At 41.6% G+C, this 17,877-nt stretch overlaps 1 protein-coding gene across 5 annotated transcripts in view; it reads right to left on the bottom strand.

Annotated features, from left to right (window-relative positions):
- Nucleotides 1-9,907: 9,907 nt before the first annotated feature.
- The window catches only part of PRICKLE2 (prickle planar cell polarity protein 2), a 349,535-nt gene continuing 341,565 nt past the window's right edge, over nucleotides 9,908-17,877 (bottom strand). For all 5 annotated transcript variants that reach the window (XM_037136138.2, XM_037136139.2, XM_037136141.2 and 2 more), the window contains one exon: nucleotides 9,908-15,933. In XM_037136138.2, the coding sequence (XP_036992033.1) occupies nucleotides 15,059-15,933 (875 nt within the window). In that variant the 3' untranslated portion in view covers nucleotides 9,908-15,058. The remainder of the gene's footprint in view (nucleotides 15,934-17,877) is intronic.

The raw sequence follows: 17,877 nt of genomic DNA, 5'->3' as shown, positions 1-17,877 counted from the left end.
GGACAGTTCCAAATCTCAACTTCCCTTGTTTGGATTAATGTAACAATCTCTCTGCCCGTGGGGTCTTAATTTCCTTTCAACTCCAAAATTATCCCGCATATAGCTACTGGAGTAAGCTTTCTGTAAAACAAATGGAATCACTTCATACCCCTACTTTAGAACCTTAGAGGCTCCTTACTGCCCAGAAAATGAAGCTCAAATACTTTGGGATGGCACCCAAAACCTTTTTCTACCCATCCCATCTGTTTCTTCAAACTTGTCTCCTGACACCTAGGATCCTGGCCACATTAAAGTCACAATATTCCCCAAATACATCACACTGTTTAATGTGCTGAGTTCTGCCTTTCCATCTCTTCCTGTGGAACTCCTACACATCCTTCAAACTCAGACTCAAATACTTCTTTTGATAAGCCTTTGTCTGTTTCTCTTCTTAGACCACTGACCTTTCATTCCTTAGGGTCAGAAGCTATATCCTTTTAAGTAATGTCTGGTACCCAGTACAAAGGTTGTACATTAGAAGTTCTTAATGAGGTTTTAGGAAAGAATGTTTTATTGAGCACTTACTATGGGTCAGGCCCTCTGCTAGTCCTTAGAAACATAAAAATTTTATGACAAACACTCTTAGGATATTCTTTGGGGCTGAACAAGGAATGCTTTTCTTCATATATAGCACCCTTACTTCTTTGAAATTCACTTGCAATACCTAATATTTGTAATGGTGGTTACTGATACATACATGTTCATTTAGTCACATGTGTCTCATTTTAGCAATGAGTTTGTTTCTAAAAATAGTGAATATATTGTGTTTTTAAAACTTTTATATAACAAGCCCTTAAATTAAAAAAATATCTTTGTGCACCAAATCTGCTTTGGCAGATAAATACAACTCTAGAAAAAAAATAGACCCTTACACATATACATGCATGTGGATGTGTGAAAATTCTTCAGTGTACAGCGGGGCAGGCCCCAGGATCCCTTACTGCTCAGTGCAAAACCTTTATCATGCATGTGTTATCTTTAGCTACTCAACTACTAAACTACAGTCCTTAGTGTTGGGAAATGAGGGACAAAAGGAAGAGAACATCTATTTACAGACAATGTTTCTTTTTAAAAAAATATTTATTTAATTGTTCTTCAAGTACAGTTTTCCGTCTTTTACTCCCACCCCAGCTCACCCCCAATGCTCTCTATCTCCCTCCCATTTCCACCCCCCTTAGTTGTTGTGCATGTGTCCTTTATACTAGTTCCTGTAAATCCTTCCCCTTTTCCCCTGAAATTCCCTCCCCTCTCTCCTCTGGTCACTGTCAGCCTGTTCTCTATTTGAGTGTCTTTAGTTATATTTTGCTTGCTTGTTTGTTTTGTTGTTTATGCTCCTGTTAAAGGTGAGATCATATGGTATTTATTTTTTACCGCCTGGTTTATTTCACTCAGCATAATGCTTTCCAGTTCCATCCATGTTGTTGCAAAGGGTAGTAGCTCCTTCTTTCTCTCTGCTGCATAGAATTCCATTGTGTATATGTACTACTATTTTTTGATCCATTCATTTACTGATGGGCATCTAGGTTGCTTCCAACTCTTGGCTATTATAAATTGTGCTGCTATGAACATTGGGGTGCATAGGTTCTTTTGGATTGGTGTTTCAGGGATCTTAGGACATAATCCTAGCAGTGGAATCACTGGGTCAAAAGGCAAATCCATTTTTTAGTTTTCTTAGAAAATTCCATACTGTTTTCCATAGTGGTTGTACCAGTCTGCAATCCCACCAACAATGAACTAGGGTCCCCTTTCCACACAACCTCTCCAACACTTGTTGTTTGTTGCTTTGTTTATGATGGCCATTTTGACCAGTGTAAAATGGTATCTCATTGTAGTTTTAATTTGCATCTCTCTGATAGCTAGTGATATTGAGCATCTTTTCATGTGTCTCTGGATCCTCTATATGTCCTCCTTGGAAAAGTGTACAATGTTTCTGATGCTATAGTCTCAGAGAGGGAGTGAGAGGAGAAAAATAAAGTATCTAATAGGAATAATAAAATAGAATTAAGAATAGAATAATAGAATTAAGCATGAACAAAGTATAGATGATTCCCTTAATTTTATTTTATTGAACATGGCCCATACAAAAATTAACAATGTCCACTACCTAGAAGTTTGCTCATTAGTAATCATCTGAAATTTAAAAAACATACTCAGCTCAATATAGATATGAGGTTTTCCCTTGATTCTGTCATCATTTTTGACAAAGACCCATTCAGAGGATGCAGGGAGATACATCAGATCCAGGTATCAAACCTATAGAACAATTAGCGATGGGAACTGAAGGAAGCTGTGTCTGCTCTCTCCTTTCCCTTCTGTGTAGGTCCAGCTGGCTCACATTCTTAGCTGAAATATGGGTTGACAGGTTCTGCTGGGGAGGCACACTCTTGTTTTGGTGAAGGCAGCACAAAGGTTCCTTCTCTAGTGGTCTACTGACATTTCAAATGTGCCTTCACTTGTTGTTATACCTCTTGTTTACCTGGGTGGCCCAGCTAACAGAAAGAGACTCTTGGGTCAGTGGCACGTGTTCCAGGAGGGTGAGGAGACAGAAGCAGAGGCACCTTTGGGGGAGGTGACTTGGACACCTCCCATGTTCTGCTCTTTGGAGTCCTTTGGTGTTCCTTTCCAGGGCACTTTATTGCCCACTTTAAAGATTTTATTTTCAGTTGTCAGCACATGAGGTTGAGAACTTATCTGTGCCCTGGTTGGTGTGCTCTGGTTATTGTGCCCAGCTCCTGGCTTCAGTTTTTTTTTTTTTAAAGATGCATTCATAGGACTGTATGGATGGCATCAATCTGCAACACAAAGAGCTGAGGAGAAGGACTCACTCTGCCCTGATGTCAGAAGACATGATGTCTCCTTTCAGGGGACCATAGGTGACATATATCTCATGAGTGAGGTTGGGTCTATTCAAAATTCTGGCCAAGCAGTTGAAAGGCTGCAGGAGGCAAAAAGGCATGACTGGATGCTGGAGATCTTTCCTGATACAGCCCCTGGAAGATGCTCAGCTGTGCATTTACATAGGTTTGTGACCCTGGATGTGGGGGTCGGGGGGAAGAGAGCACTTGCAGTAGAGCTGGCAGTCGACTCTTGTGCACATGTTGCTGCCCTTCTGGGGGCAAAGCTCTGCTTGGATACCACTCACTGTAGTGTCAAGAAAAATCCTGAGGACCAGGGGGAGGAAGCAGACATTTTTCTTTAGTCTTTGGGCCCATTCATTGTAGACTTCAGTTAGGTTTTTGGGGAGCATTTCTGTGGAGAGACAGTGACTCTTTTCAAAATACTCATAGTTCAGAGACCCTGGCTGGGTATGTTTAACAACAGGACAAGCTGGTGAGCCATCTCTAAAACCTGAGAAGAGAACTCCATAGGAACTGACCCAGGATGAGAGAAAGAGGAGCTCATAGAAGGAAACAGCTTTTCTCAAGAATGAGATTGGGCAAAGGAGGAGGGTGGGGTCATCTGCTCAGTTCAAATAAGAAATAGGGAGGTAGGGCTCTCCAACGTGAGGCAGCAGAAGTGATCAGTGAAGCACGGCAAACTGATTTATAATCAGTGGGGTTTGTGGAGTTAACATATTGGGGGCGGTGATTGGACCTTCTGCCATTTCTCAGATAACTCAAATAACTAGATAATTATATATACTTTTTCTTTTTAGCAGGCTAAACCTTGGCTTAATTAAAACAAATAGACATGTGAGAAAAGCAAACCAGAGCTCCATGAGAACACAAATTTGTCTGACATTCACTGTTTTACTCCCAACCCTAGAGTAATACAGGCAGTAGGTACTCAATAAATATTTGAGGAATGTGTATGTTGCCGAAAGAATTCAGCTCAGTGGTGGCCTTTGCGGCTTCTGCTTTTCTGCTCAGGGGAAAGTCTTCCTCAGTGTTTCAAGGACAGCACTTGTGGTGGGAGAGGGCTTTGCATCCGGATAAACTTTGCATGTATCATTTCAATTATTTAATTAGTTGTTTTATTTTTTGTTCAATAAATATTTATTGGGAATCTGCTCTGTGCAGGCACTGACTGAGCTTAGCAAAGGTAGGCAAAATAGGTGTGTGTTGGCTTGGATCCCACAGTCTTATAGAATGCAGTTCTCTAAAACCATCACCATAATTGGAGGCTTTAACTAGCCAAATAATTTAACCAGACCATAGCAAGCAATCAACCAGACCAGCCAAGCCAAGAAACCAAGAAACTACATTCAAAGAATTAGCCCTTTTGGCCTTCAGAACTTCTCATGGCCATCGAATGGCTCACAGGACAAGATTGTCTAGGCTAGAAAGAAGGTTGAGAGGTCATTTTCAACATGTATTAGTCATTAGTCTGGGTTATTCTGTAGCAACAAATTAATTCTGAAATTTCTATGGTTTAATACAACCCAGGTATACTTCTTGTTTTTTTAAGAATTTAATTTATTTTTTAGAGAAAAGGGAAGGAGAAAGAGAAGGAGAGAAACATTAGTGTGTGGTTATGCCCCCTACTGGGGACCTGGCCAGCAACTCAGGCATGTGCCCTGACTGGGAATTGAACTGGTGACCCTTTGGTTCACAGGCCCATACTCAATCCACTGAGCTACACCAGCCAAGGCTAATTCTTGTTTAAACAAAGCTTGTTGTGGACGGCTTCTTCTACACAGTGACTCAGGGATCTGATCTGCTTCCATCAAAGGACTCAGCATTTTAACCTGTGTTGCCATGGTGTGGGATGAGAGATTGTAGGTAAATGCCTAGGGGCTGTTTATTGACTTAGTCTGGAAGTGTCACTTTATTTCTCCTTGGTTCTTTTTTTTTTTTAAGGTTTTATTTATTTATTTTAGAGAGATGGGGAAGGGAGGGAGAAAGAGAGGGAGTGAAACATCAATGTATGATTGCCTCTAGGACACCCCATGCTGGGGATATGGTCTGCAACCCAGGCATGTGCCCTGACTGGGAATCAAACCAGTGATGCTTTGGTTCACAGGCCTGCACTCAAGCCACTGAGCTATACCAGCCAGGGATTCTTCTTGGTTCTTTAATCAGCTCTAGTCACATGAGTCTAGTCACATGAGTCTGCCCAACTACTAGGTGGCTGGGAAGTGGGAAGGAAGACATGAATATTCAGTGAGCATTAAATATCTTAGCTACATCCATTCTTTACATAAAACTCCCCCGAATCATCATTCTGCAGAATTGAGAAACAACTTTCTGACAGTTGGTAGATGGAATTTAAAGGATAGATTTTTCAATTAATGGGCCAATTTCTTTCTTGGGCTCTTTATCTGGTAATAATTTTGAAAAGAAAGGAATATAGTTAGCTCCTCCTCTCTTTAGGACAGAGAAATTCATTAGTGACTTCAGTATATGCACATAGTTCTTTGATCCCTTTTATACCCCTGGACAACCTTAATTTTACACTGCATATTTTCAGGTGACAAGGTTTGTTTTTCCACTCTAGTAAAAACAGATAAAAGAAAACTCTAGATTATAGAATAAATAAGTTGGTTTAAATACCTCTAAAATTTTTGAGGTGGTAGCATTATCTAATTTTTGAATATATGACTTTGTGAAGCTTTGGCTATGAGGCTCCTGTTTACAATAAATAGTTGATTGTATCTAAAATGTTAGAAAAACATTTGCTTTTGCTAGATTTATTTTTTGTTACTGTATAGCAAGCATCAACTTCTTTCTTTGTGTCTCTTTAACCATGGGGGCTTTTCTAAGTGTTGTACCAACTCGTTTGTTTCTAATTCAGCTGCAGGTTTCTATTACCTACCAAGTGTGCCCTGACTTTGTACTGGCTTGCTCAGACACTTTTCAATAAACAAGAATAGTATAATTAGCAGTAAACCCATGAAAGAAGTGTGTTGAAATATGATAATTTATTCCATTTGCTAATATAAATTTATTTTTGGGTAGCATTTTCCAGATCAGTATTGATTTGATTATTCTTAAACCTTTATTTCCTAGCGATAATTCTCTCATTATATCATAAATCATCTTATAATTCAGTGGTATGAACTCTTGACTTTGGTTTTTGAATTTATAGGTGATAGTACTTGAAATGTTAATAGCTTCATTGTGGAGTCCAAAGGCACTATGACTCCTTGAAATTGGAAAACACTATGCTTAGCTGGAGCTTTTAAGAAAGTACCAATTTGGGGCAAACTCAGTAATGCAAACCCGATCACAGCCACAGCCACTAATAGGGAGCTATGAGAGAAATTTTGCCTTGCAGCAACTCATCATGCAGAGGAAAAGGGCCTTCTGTTTAGAAGGGAGATTGGAGGGTAGCAGGGAACCAGCACACTCAAAGGCATGAAAGACTAAGCCTGCACTCTCCTGCCACCCTTTTAATTTACTTAACCAGGATTTTTAGGAATCTCCCTTTTGACATTCCTTCAAGATATTTTTTGAACAGTGTTGAAAGATAGCCAGGATCCCAGCCCTCATAAAGCACAGGTTGTAAATGGGTTGAGGAGGAGATGCAGTTACAGGATGGTGATAGGGGAACGCTGAGTCCACAGAACCCAAGGCTGAGGGACCTCTTTCCAACTTGCCCAGGGATAGAAATAATACTAAACAATAGCAAGACAATGTGTTTTGAGCTCTAATAGTGGTAGATGCAGCACTAAGAGATTCACATATATTATTCCAGTATATTCACACAACTCTATTGTTCTCCAGTATATTCACACAACTCTATTGTTCTCCCATTTGATGGACAAAAACTGAAGCTTAGAGAGGACATGTACAGCTCCCAAAATATACATGTAGCAAGTGGTTGAGATGGGATTAAATTGCTAAAGGGGCGTGGTGCAAAAATCAAAGCTCTGGTAGTTTGCATTCAGAATTCATCCTCCATGTTTTAATTAGGGTTGCAAGGATCATTTAAGTGCAAATAAAAGTTTATGGGGATGTGTAATGTAATAATACATAAGCACAATGGAGATGGGGTGTGTGAATAGCCAAAACTGTAGGTGATCCTAGAGGAGCAGGAACTGGAATCTGTTTGGAGGTGAGAAGGTCCCAGGGAGCAACTCCCTCTGAGCCATTTAAGATTTCTGTGTTTATCCCATCTTTGTTCTTGGACCTGTTCTCAGCCTGAGCTTCTGCTTGCTCATCACTTCTGCTTCCTCACCTCTCCCCTTATCAGGATGGGTGTGAGCCTAAGTCTCGGCTGCTCTCCCTATACATCCTCTTAGCTCCATCTTCCACTGATAACTGCCTCTTTCTCTCAAAATCTCTGTTTATAATCCTGATAAGGGGAATCTGATTGGTCCCGTTTACCATCTTGTGTTAGGTTACTTGTAAATTGCTGGCTAGGTGCCATTCTCGATGCCAATCATTTTGGCTGAGGACTAGGGAGGGGGTCAAATAATAAAACCACGGCTGCCTGAGGGGTATGCTCTCCATGAGGGCCTGTGAGCAGAACAGACACAACATAAGTCTCCATCCAAAAGCTCTCAGAAGGCCTTAGAGTGAAATAACTCACCTCGATCTCTCAAGTGCTCATGGTTAGGGTGGATGAGAATATTTGCTGTTCCATACTTCCAGCCTAGTGGAAAGTCAAGTTTGTAAGATCCTTAACAGAGTGTAGTAATTTTTGTTTTGTGCATTGCTGTATTCCAAGCACCTAGAAAAGTGCCTGGGTCAGAACAGGCTTTTAATATATATTTACTGAGTGAATGAATGATATTGCAGTATCCAGCTACTCCTCAGTGTTGTGTGTGGATCAGACATGGAAAAACCTAATTTATGTGTTGCTTTGGTAATATGATACCAAATATGATACTTCTCTTTAGGTCAGAGAAATTCATTAATGACTTTGGTATATGCACTCCCAGGCACTCCCTGGCTCCCAGACAATATTAATGCTCTCTTAACCAGAACATAGCTGTGGATATAATTCTCTACACCGAATACTTTTTATCTGCTTAAGAGCAAATATAAATTATTTTAGGGTCATCTGCTGTTTTTAATTCCCGCTAAAACTAAAAATTGTGTGGTGTGGATAGGAGTCAGTTTCAAGAACCCATAAGGAACAGAGAGGCTAAGGTGGCAAAACATTTGAACTCATGGTTGGCAACCAGGGGTAATTTTATCTCCAGGGGACATTCAGCTAGGGGTGGAGATATTACTGTTAAATTGCAGTTACATAAAGACAACATAAAATTTATTATTTTAGGTGTACAGCTCAGTAGTGTTAAGTACATTCACATTGTTATGCAACCAATTTTCAGAATCTTTACCTTGAAAAACTAAAACTCCATTCCCATTTCACAATTTCCCATACTCCTCTACCCCCAGCCCTTGACAACCATCATTCTGCCTATCCTATGAACTTGGCTATTCCAGGTACCTTATATAAGTGGAATTATACAGTATTTGTCTTTTTGTGACTGGCTTAATGCACTTATCTTAATGTCTGTGGGGGGCGACTTTCCTCACAAGTCCACCTGTGTGCCACGGATGAGAGTAAATATGACTGAGACATGATGTGATCTGCTTGGGGAGGAGAAGTGGCCATTTTCCCAGAGGGAAAAGGCTGTGGGCAGTGGCCAGTTTCTCTGGGGAAAAAGGCCAGCAGTGGCCAGTTTCTCCGAGGAGAAAAAAAAAGTTTCAAGCCCCCTCCTCCAGGGCCTTTTATTAGGTTCTAATACACAGGAATACAGGGTGATAAGGATTAAACAGTAGATAACATTTCAAAGAAATCTGAGGGCTTACTACGAGTCAGTCTGTCAGGAACAGAGTTTTAGGGTTTCCTGCTCCAAATATGAATGAAAGCACTCTTAGCAGAGCAGATTTCACATGTTTATCAGGAGGAAGTCTTTGTGATGCCAGATTTTTCCCCAGGGCACACTCTAGCCAGGCAAGGAGCTGCACCTCTCCCCATCAGGTATTCAGGCTTAAGGGGATTAGAGCCAGGAAGCACTTCTCCCAGAGAACATGGGGACTTGGGCTTTGTCAAAGCTGGGGGGCAAGAGTCCATTGCTCCCTCTTTGTTGCAGCTGCTTGAGTCCTTCCATGTGATCAAGTCTGGCTTAGGTTGCCCCCCTCTGTAAGGGGTCTTACCCATCATTGACTTCTGACCAAGCTTTGGGGGCAGGGAGTGGAAACTGAGGCAGCATTTGCTACCAGAGACAAACTTTGTCTCCTGACACTCGAATTTCAGAAGTTGTCCCTTGCCCTTAGCCACAAGGGGTTGAGATACAATTCCTAGAACCAGGCAGAGCAGTCTACAACAAATGCCCTCAAAGTTAATCCATATTGCAGCATATGTCAAAATTCCCTTCCTTTTAAAGGCTGAATAATGTTCCATTGCACATATATAACACACTTTATCTACTCATCCATTGATGGCTATTTACATTGCTTCCATCTTTTTAGCTATTATGAATCATGCTAATATAAACATAGGTGTACAAATATCTTTTTGAGGCTCTGTTTTCAATTACTTGCAGATACAGCCAGAAGTAGAATTGCTGAATCATATGGTAATTCTATTTTAAAGTTTTAAGGAACTGCTGTACTGTTTCCCATAGAGTCTTCTCCATTTTACATTTCTACCAGAAGTGCCCAAGAGTCCTCATTTTTGTCACATCCTCACCCACACTTGTTTCTAGTTTTTTAAAAAAATAGTATTCATCATAATGGGTATGATGTATGGAGACACTTTTGGTTGTCACAACTCATGAGGACGGGTGCTACTGGTATCCAGTGGCCAGAGGTCCACATCATACAAAGCACAGGACAGTCCTCTGTCACAAGTAAACAGGCCCCAAAGTTGATTATGCTGAGGTTGAGAAATTCTGATGTAAATAATCAGATTCATCTTTCATAGTAAACCTCATCCCTGACATGTGCAGCCTCTCTCTTTTCTGCTGAGATGCTCAAAGGCAAAGACTTTCAAAAATCTGAAAAGCAAGGGAGGAATGGCACATTTCTTTTATTCAAATTTTATTGGAAGTTTACAAATGTACTACAGACATCAGTAAAACATCATATCCATTTTACAGGGCACGGATCTCAAGCAAAGTGTTCACAGTCTCTGGCAGAGCCTACCCCAAAGGCCTGTTGCAGACCTTCTTAACAAACAGTTTGACATTCAACACACAAGAGACTCTGGCCTGCCTCACCTTCTCAGGCCCTCTGAGGTTTTGTTTATGCACTTGGTATTAAAGCAGGAGATGGCAAAGCAATCCTGTACAGGAAAGAATGTTTAGGAGGGGGAAAACTGCTAAAGTCCTTATTTGTTAAGGAAAATGTAGGACTCATAGGCCACAGTGTTAAGTCAGGGTCCATAAATAGAACCAAAATGCTTTACGGGGAAATATGGAAATCACCAGAAAGACTTGAGGAGAGACCTTACTGGTGAGTAACTCTCTCCAAGAAATTTAGAAAAGCTTGGTCAGTGACCTACTGAACATCAATGGCCAAATGCCTAGTAGAATAAAGGGATGGCTCAGAAAACTCTCAGGATAGACATGGATAGACATTTTTTCTATCCTATGGATTCATCATATCATAATAACAGAAATGTTTTCCTAACACTGTGTGACTCCCCCCGCCCTTTTTATTCCCCTTGAGGAAAGCTAGTTTTGTCAGCAGGAAGTAAGCCTATAAAATAGTATAGCTCCCAACAGTGAGTCATGTTTTATGAGTCTTGCGTTGACGGGGCTACTCTAATGAGAAAATGGAAAAAGAATCAAATCCTTTCATGATCCTAAAGTTGGTGACTGCTTCCAAGTGGTCAAACAAGTGTTGGTGTCTGCTAGGTCCCAGAGGGATAAACCACAGGAGGCAAGGCAAAATTCTCATCATTTCTACTTCTCTAGTGCTTAAATATCTATACCTCAAAAGGCAGCATGAAACTGCCTTCCAAATCGCAGAGGAGGCTTGGCTGAGTCCTGCACCAGAATGCAGTCCAGAGGCCATTTCAAAGCCCTGAAGCTGCCAAACAGTTGCTAACAGCAACTCTTCTGGCATGAAATATTCAGATAGCTGGTTCCATCTTCCACTTCCCTTTTCATAGATTCTCCTTCTTACGTGTTAGCATGTGGTTTTTGTTAGACAGAAATACACAAAGACCACTTCTTCCTAGAATTTAAGTATCTGTGTTATTACTTGTTAGAAGGTGGGATTAGATGAAGAATAAGATGGACTCCCATCTGACCTCTGCAAGAAGACAAACAGAGGCTGCTTATAATAACTGGCCAATAACATGAGAAGGGGAAAGGAGGCCAGAGATTTGTCTTCCTTTAGTCTAAAGAAGTCAGCTCCCATTAGCATTCACAATCTGAGGACATAGGAATTGGAGTCTCATAATTATTTATAAATGATGCTTCTTAAGTGGCTGGTGTACTATCTTTGGCCAATGGTAAAAGAGCCCAGGGTGGAAAGACAAGTAGAATCAGTCCACAAGAAAGGTTCATTATCAGACAAGGTTCAAGATCAGTATTGATAACCTGTTCTGACTGTCTGGATGTTGCAAGATTTTTGAGGCTGTATCTATATTCTCTGAAAATAGACAGTGACACATTGGTTATATCTGCCCAGGTTGCAGAGTATGTGCTATGTATACGTCATCAGTGGCCCCACCTGAACTCAACCACTGCTAGTGGTACCCAGGAAACAGAAAGCTGCTGCAGGAGAAGTTGTTGTTGCAGTGCAAGAGTATCCTACAGAATGAGAAGAGGATAAGAAAGAGCTGCCTCCAGGTCCCATATTAATAATACAAAATTGCTTGGTCACTGGGCTGGCTGGGGGTGGAAAGGAAGGACCAGAGAAAACAAGATGAATATGGAAAGAAGCTGTCAAACAACCAACACTAGAGATTCTCCCCTTTTTAACATGTGCAAGACCAAGAAGCACAGTTTTGGTTTCCCTCAGCTCATTCACCTTCATTTGGTAGAGATCCCAGAACTACACAACAGAAGGAAGGGTACCTGAATGCCACTCTCAATGCCAACAGCCTACTATGAAACCTGTTCACAGTATCAATGGTGGTGTGTATTGGCAGCACCATTCAGGACACTGTCAATAACTTCTACTTCTTGGGAAAGAGCCAGTTCTGATGCCATTGAATTGAGCAGCAAATAGGACATGAACTGAACTCAAAATCTGTGGTGTTAACCAAGACAAGAAGAGAACTAACCTGAGAAAAGGTAGAAAAACACACAAAACCATACAACATTAGAGCAGAGAGAAAACTGGGAAAAGATTACTTTGATAAAACCAGTCTATGGAAGGTGGAATGATGATCTAAGAAGAGGTGAGCACATCCTTACTCACAGTGAAACTAGACCAAGGAGAGCTGATGATTATGATGGAGGAATCAGGTAAGGACTCTAAGTTCATGCCTCAAAAAATGCCTTGAATTTTTGGAAATGGGATTCTGGGATGTTATGTGTAAATTATCACTAACAGGTGGAATTTCCAGTACAATGCCACCCTGCTCTCCCTGGGACATTCACCTGGAGGTTCCATCATCATTTTGAGAATTTAGCCACTCTCTGTGAGCATTCCCCGTAAGGCGCCTGACTGAGTGTGGGGTGGGAAGGCCTCTGCACTGCTGGACTACATGGAGGTGATCTTGTCTGTAGACAGTTGACCCTGAGGCTTGTATCGATTGCATCTCAAGCTCGGACCAGTTTGGCTGCTGGGTGCTCACTGGGCATATAGATCTCAAATTGCTCATTCCTCCAATCCCTTTGGACACTAGTTATGTGTCAATTTCTGCTAATGGTGTTAAATCCCCATCTGAGAAATGCAAGAGGTACTCTGAAAAGGACAGAGTTAGGAAGCAACATTTACTAGGAGAATTCTTTCATTGGATCCAGGCCACAGAGGATAGACATTGTTTTCAGCTTTTTGCTAGGTCATCATTTTTTTTCTGTTTTTCCTTTTTCCAAAATGCCTTTTTGTTTTCATCAATCAGGAAACTCAAAAATCCAAATTGGACTTGCCCAATTTCTACCAGAAACCTGCCACTTTAGTCATGTGGTATTGCACATTATTTCTTAAAATCAGTTTGCCAAGCAGTTTACAAACTTACTATACAAACGTAATAGAGTTAATTCTCCAGAGGCTTGGATAATTAATGAAGCATTTAGATATGAAGATAGCATGCGGAAAACAGCCACAACCAACATTTGCATTGCGTTTTTAAAAAATCAGTGACAATGACAAATGTCATATTAGTACCTGAAAAGCAAATTATTTTAATACATCCGGAATGGAGTGCCATTTCCATATCCTGTACAGCCTTCCTTTCCCCAGACCCATTTGGCATGGTGTCTGAAAAGCCACTTTTCACATTCTCTCCATAAAAAATACTAGGAAATATTAACTATTATACTGAAAAGAGACCACGCTCACCTCACCATGGCAGATGGCCACTGAGATACACTGTGCAGCACATGGACAACACATCTCACTACAGGTGGGTCCTGTGATGGATTATTTCAACTGCCACAATCCATAAAGGGGAGGAGGAGAATGGAAGAAAAAGCAAGCGCTTCATTTTTAACTGAAGCAAGATAGGAAGTATTATTTTACTATAAACAACACAACCGTTAAATGTCTTCTTTAAGCAAACTCACTTTTGAGCCCATCTTCTGTCTGACCCAAGGTCCCCAAAGTTCAAAATGGAAATCCTCCTTTCAACATTTGTTTTTTAAGACCACTACACCGAAAGCTCCTGAGCAGCTCAACCTTTCTGGGTAACCCAGATGCTCTGGCTAGGGAGTGTGTTAAATTGGATTCTTTCCATAAGCACTAGGGGCTATTCAAGGTGGCTTTCACCTCTCCTCTGTTTCATTTCTAGAAGTTCTTCTTTGCCCTGACCTTTATATTATCCTTCAGTTGTGCCCTTGACCTGCTTTCTGATTTCAAATCACCTTATTCCTTCTCCATGTATAACATACAACCTAGAACATACCATCACTCCCAGAGCCCCATCAGAACCTTCCTGTCCCCAAGATCCTAATGCTTAAGTTCATTTGCACTGAGGACAATCGGTTGTCAGGCTAAGGCAGCTGTTCTGTCTGCCTTGGTAAAGGAAAGCAGATAATACAATCCAGGAAACATGAGCACCAGAAAATAATGCCACATTCAAACAATGTCATGCTGACATCACACAATAACACCACTCACAGTTACTGATATTTTCCCAAGGGAGAGATCAATAGTGAGCAACTTCAGTGTTCCCAGCAGGGATGGCATTTCTTACAGAATTTACTGACACTGATTGGTTTCTCTAATTGGCAAAGTTATATTTGCTGTTTTAAAAAAATGACTATCACTTGGTAGAGAATACATTCTACTGAGGTGGAAGTGGACTTAAGGATGGTTCCTTAAGTGGAATAGAGCATAAAATGTTTTGGGTATAATAATTTTTTTTAGCCACAAAAAGCCAAATAGAATAAATTCATTTGAAAAAAGTCTCACTGACATGTAACAAATTTGTATAGAAAAGAAAAACAAAAGGTGGTCCTGGACCACCTCTGAATACTACTCAAAGACAATGTCTATGTGCATGCGGGTCTTCACTGAGTCCTACGATATAGAAATTCCTTTGATATTACAAAATACAAAAATATTTTATCAGAACTCTCATTTACATTGCATTTACAATGGACATGTAAATAACTTAGACTTGGGTCTTGGCTAATAAACAAATTACTTACTGGAAAAAGGGTCCTAAAAGTAAGAGAATCAGAGAGGATACAAGCGAGGAGGAAGCAATTCACCACCTTGCGAATGGCAACTCAACACAATGATGGGAGGGAGGTGGCCACCCCTGGCCTCCACAGAGTCTACAGCGTCTCCAAAGTGAAATGTGCAAATAATATTTAACATGCCAAGAACTGTGACTACCAGATGAGCCAATCTGTAACCTTGCCTTCATCAAGTGAGAGCACGTCCCTTTTTCTCCCCTAGTAACCACCCCAAAAAGCGCTTTAAAATTTAAAACAGTGCAAGTTTCTGAATTTACATTCTTAGCTCCCATCTTCCCCTTTTCCCTGACACCAATCAGATTAAGAAATAATACAGTTTTTGCTCTTTTGTCTTTTCCTGCTGTGCAACTGTCCCCTGCCACTTAAGGTGGATGACTTGGGCAGGCCGTAAGAGCTGTATTTGTGCAGAAGCTCATCGCTCGTGACATATCGCAGGCGGGCTGGCTGGGGGATTGGTTCTCCTAGGAAGTAGCCCTCATTGTCGGACTCTGAAGAGGAAGAGCAGGTGGAACACCAATCGTACTCGGTGAAATAAGGTCCCCATCGCTCCCCAAAAGCATTCTGCAAAGCCAGGTCTGACACAGTCCTTGGGCACTGGCTGTACAGGTCCCTCCGGGACCCCTGGCCGAGGCTCTCCTGGAAGCTCCGCTGGCGCATGAATTGGTCATAATCCTCCCTGGCTCGGAGCGGGGGCCTTTCTTTCAAGCGAGAGATGGCATCACGCTCACTGGCCAGATGCAGGGCGTTATCTGAGCGGGAGCGTCGGGACTTCCTGGATCTGTGTGGTCGGAAGCGGCGATTATCTTCGCGGGAGGTGCTTCTTCTCCGTGTACGCTCGCTCATGGGCTGGATCCTCACGCCCTCCTGCCCCGGCAGCTTGCTGCCCGCCACCCCTCCATCAAAATCAAAGCTCTGATGCATCCTGCCACGGGACTGCAGTTCCCTGTAGCCAATGGGGTTGCCAAGCTGGTGGAGGTTTCCCTCCATCTCCTGGTACTGCTGGGCCGAGAGCAGGCTGCGAACGGACTCCGCACTGCGGAACTGCATGGACGAGTTAAGCGTGCCCATGTTGCTAAGTTTCTCAGAGACGTTCATGCCAGAGTCTTTGCTGAGGTCAGGCATGGAAAATCGGGAGAGATGCTCCTGGCGCTTGGCACCACCATCTGCAGAGAGGCCTGTGGGGGAGAGAGGAGAGGACCCTGGAGGTTAATACATATGTGCAACAATGGGGTTCACCTTCGCTGTTGGTCATGTGAACAGTCTCTGTTCAGGGTCAATGTGTGGGGCTCTATAGCAGACGCTGCACAAAGGCTTGCTCGTAAAATGGGTAGGAGGGCTCTCCTCACCCCACTGAGTGGCAGTACCACCTAGAGGGGACACCTGACCGAAACGCATCCACAGACATGCATTTTATTAGTTAACACCTCCAAAGTTTCATCAAAGCTACTAAGGACCTATGTGTATCTTGATTAAGATGTTCTTTTTTTTTCTGTTTAGAATTTCTTTCTACAAAAAGTGTTTCAATTACCTCTTTGATTCTAGTAATGCACTCTAAACTACCTAGGGCAGATATTTTGGACAAGGAAACTTTGAGCTACAGAGGCGGGGCCATGCTCAAGCACTTCCTGGCCAAACTCAGCCTAGAATCTAGGCCCATGATGCTGGACCAGTTTACTCGCCTATTAGCTTTCAGCAGTTTTCTGATCTGCCTTCTTTCCCTCGGCCCCCACTTCAGATGTTTTGAAAACTAAGTGACTCCCTGGGTGTAGACATAAGGACATTTCCTTTCTCAGACTGTTTAGTAAAATGACTATTCCAGGGTTCTAAAAGGGCTCCAGCTGCCAGAAGATGTGAGTAGGACTCTGGGGACATTCTTCCTTCCCCTGAGGAGGCACTTTTTAAAGCAAAGCAGTGACCCTAATGCTCTCTAACACCAAGTGCTCCTAGCAGTGGATCTGCATTCCTGAAGTACTGTCACTAGTATCCCTGTGATAAAACTATTTTGAAAGTTGTAGGTGATTCCTGACTTCAGTCACTTCCATGTTGCCCATCTCAAAGCAGCACTCTAAAGAGAAGCTAAAGAATTGGACCAGGTGGCAAAATCTTGTCATTTGTCACTCATCACTTATCTACTGAAAGGATCAGCAATTTTGCCATTTCTGGCTGCAGACAACATGCGTTTGGATTGGTGTGGCCCATTACGATCCCCTAGCACTGATTACTCCTCCCCACCTACTGGGGCCAACAGCTTTCTACTGCTCCCCTGATAAACAAATATTATGAACACTTTGAAAAAGTATTTATCAATATCTACTAAAGCTAAGTACACAGACACACACACAAATTATGAGAAAAAGATGCTTATATTCAAAGCAGCTTTTTTCAAAGGATACATATTCAGTGTACTTTTTTAATGCACTTATTCACTTCTGTTGGGTATATAACCAGAGTTGAGATTCTATGAATTTTCTATCACCACTTTGATTATATACCCAAAGAAATCAGTTCATAGGTCCAAAAAGGTATAAGGGTATTCAGATAAACTTTCTTTACAATAGCGCAGGATAAGAAACGACTCAAATGTTAGTAAACAGAGAAAAGAATGAATAAGTTGTACTTTCTACCCTTCCCCATTAAAAGGAACTAGGATTCTTTGGAGAAATGGCCAATTCTAGTACAGAAGAAGGGAATAGGAAGGTAAAGGATGAGCCTGGAACATCTTGTTATGCCAAAAAGTAAGAAGTGTTAAAATAAAAAGTGATGGGAGTTTGTCAGAACATCAGGCCCAAATTCAAGAGATTCCCAGTAGCCAAAAGTGAGCAATTTGAGCATCACAATATTTGAAAAAAGTAATGATTTATTTTATTTTTAATATATTTTATTGATTATGCTATCACAGTTGTCCCATTTTTTCTCCCCTTTATTCACTTCTGCCCTGCACCACCCCTTCCTACCAGCCCTCCCCCACCTTAGTTCATGTCTATGGGTTGTACATATAAGTTCTTTGGCTTCTCCACTTCCCACACTATTCTAAACCTCCCCCTCACTATTTTATAGCTACCATTTATACTTATTATTCCCTCTAACTTTTCCTTCCTTCTTCCCCTGCCCTTCTCCCT

This window comes from Artibeus jamaicensis, unplaced genomic scaffold (assembly GCF_021234435.1).
Source record: "Artibeus jamaicensis isolate MK-2021 breed Jamaican fruit bat unplaced genomic scaffold, CSHL_Jam_final contig_519, whole genome shotgun sequence".
NCBI classification, from domain to species: Eukaryota; Metazoa; Chordata; class Mammalia; order Chiroptera; family Phyllostomidae; genus Artibeus; species Artibeus jamaicensis.
This window is presented reverse-complemented; position numbering and strand designations above follow the sequence as displayed.